This window comes from Penaeus chinensis, chromosome 5 (assembly GCF_019202785.1).
Source record: "Penaeus chinensis breed Huanghai No. 1 chromosome 5, ASM1920278v2, whole genome shotgun sequence".
Taxonomy (NCBI): domain Eukaryota; kingdom Metazoa; phylum Arthropoda; class Malacostraca; order Decapoda; family Penaeidae; genus Penaeus; species Penaeus chinensis.
Window position 1 is genome coordinate 37,123,071 of NC_061823.1, and position 898 is coordinate 37,123,968.

General features: G+C 34.1%; 1 protein-coding gene across 2 annotated transcripts in view; it reads right to left on the reverse strand.

Moving 5' to 3' along the window:
• Positions 1-253: 253 nt before the first annotated feature.
• LOC125025760 overlaps positions 254-898 on the reverse strand; it is a 21,554-nt gene continuing 20,909 nt past the window's right edge. For both annotated transcript variants that reach the window (XM_047613953.1, XM_047613952.1), the window contains exon 7: positions 254-524. In XM_047613953.1, coding sequence (XP_047469909.1) covers positions 324-524 — 201 coding nt within the window. In that variant the 3' untranslated portion in view covers positions 254-323. The remainder of the gene's footprint in view (positions 525-898) is intronic.

Genomic DNA, 898 nt, shown 5'->3' on the forward strand with positions numbered 1-898 from the left:
ATATAGGTTCTTTGATAAGCTTCTCTTCATGCAATATTTCACAACTTTTAAACACTTTCTACTTATGAAAAAACTATTCATATTCAAGCTTCAAAGTATTAAATTATACACAAAAATATTAAATCCATTCATAAAGATCATTATACATCCCCAGACTTTGTGATACACAACATATGATCACATCTTTCATATGCTGAATACTGTAAATATAACTAATCACTTATCAGACAGCAGGTAAAAATCATAATTAATCTGTAAATGTTAAAACATACAAACTTCTTTATTATCAGAACTTCAAAACTGGAATGGCAGATTCTTGATCCTTAAGGGCAAATGTTAGAGTCCTTTTCCTGTGCCCCGGGAGGATACTCAGCCTTCCTGAGGAGGCCTTCCTTGTATCCTCCATCCTTGGCATAGTGTCCTTCAGGCCCATGAAGAGCATGCTCTTTGATGAATGTCTTGACCTCCTCATCATTCACAATTGCCATCTCAAGGCTGCATCCCCATGCAACAAGTGCCAGGGGCTGTAATACACGAAAAGCAGAAAATCAGAACTGCTTTGAAGACATGGCATGAGAAGTAAACATCGCTCTTTTGCATTTTTACATTTGAAATAAATATTAACATTATTCAGCTAAATGTGAAATCCCACAGAATTTTCAATAATAATAAGTATGTACAAAAGAAACTTTCTATTTGCTCAAAAATCCTTACCCTCATTTTATGCTCTACAGTACTCTATGAAAATTATTTAAAATATATCCCGTGACAGAACTCCATGAATACATAGCTATAACAGACAATATCACAGATAAGGTTACTAACCTATGTAATCACTGTTCTAGATATTACATTTTTTTGCCATACTAAAGCTACAAGAGGAAGATGGAAGGTGGTA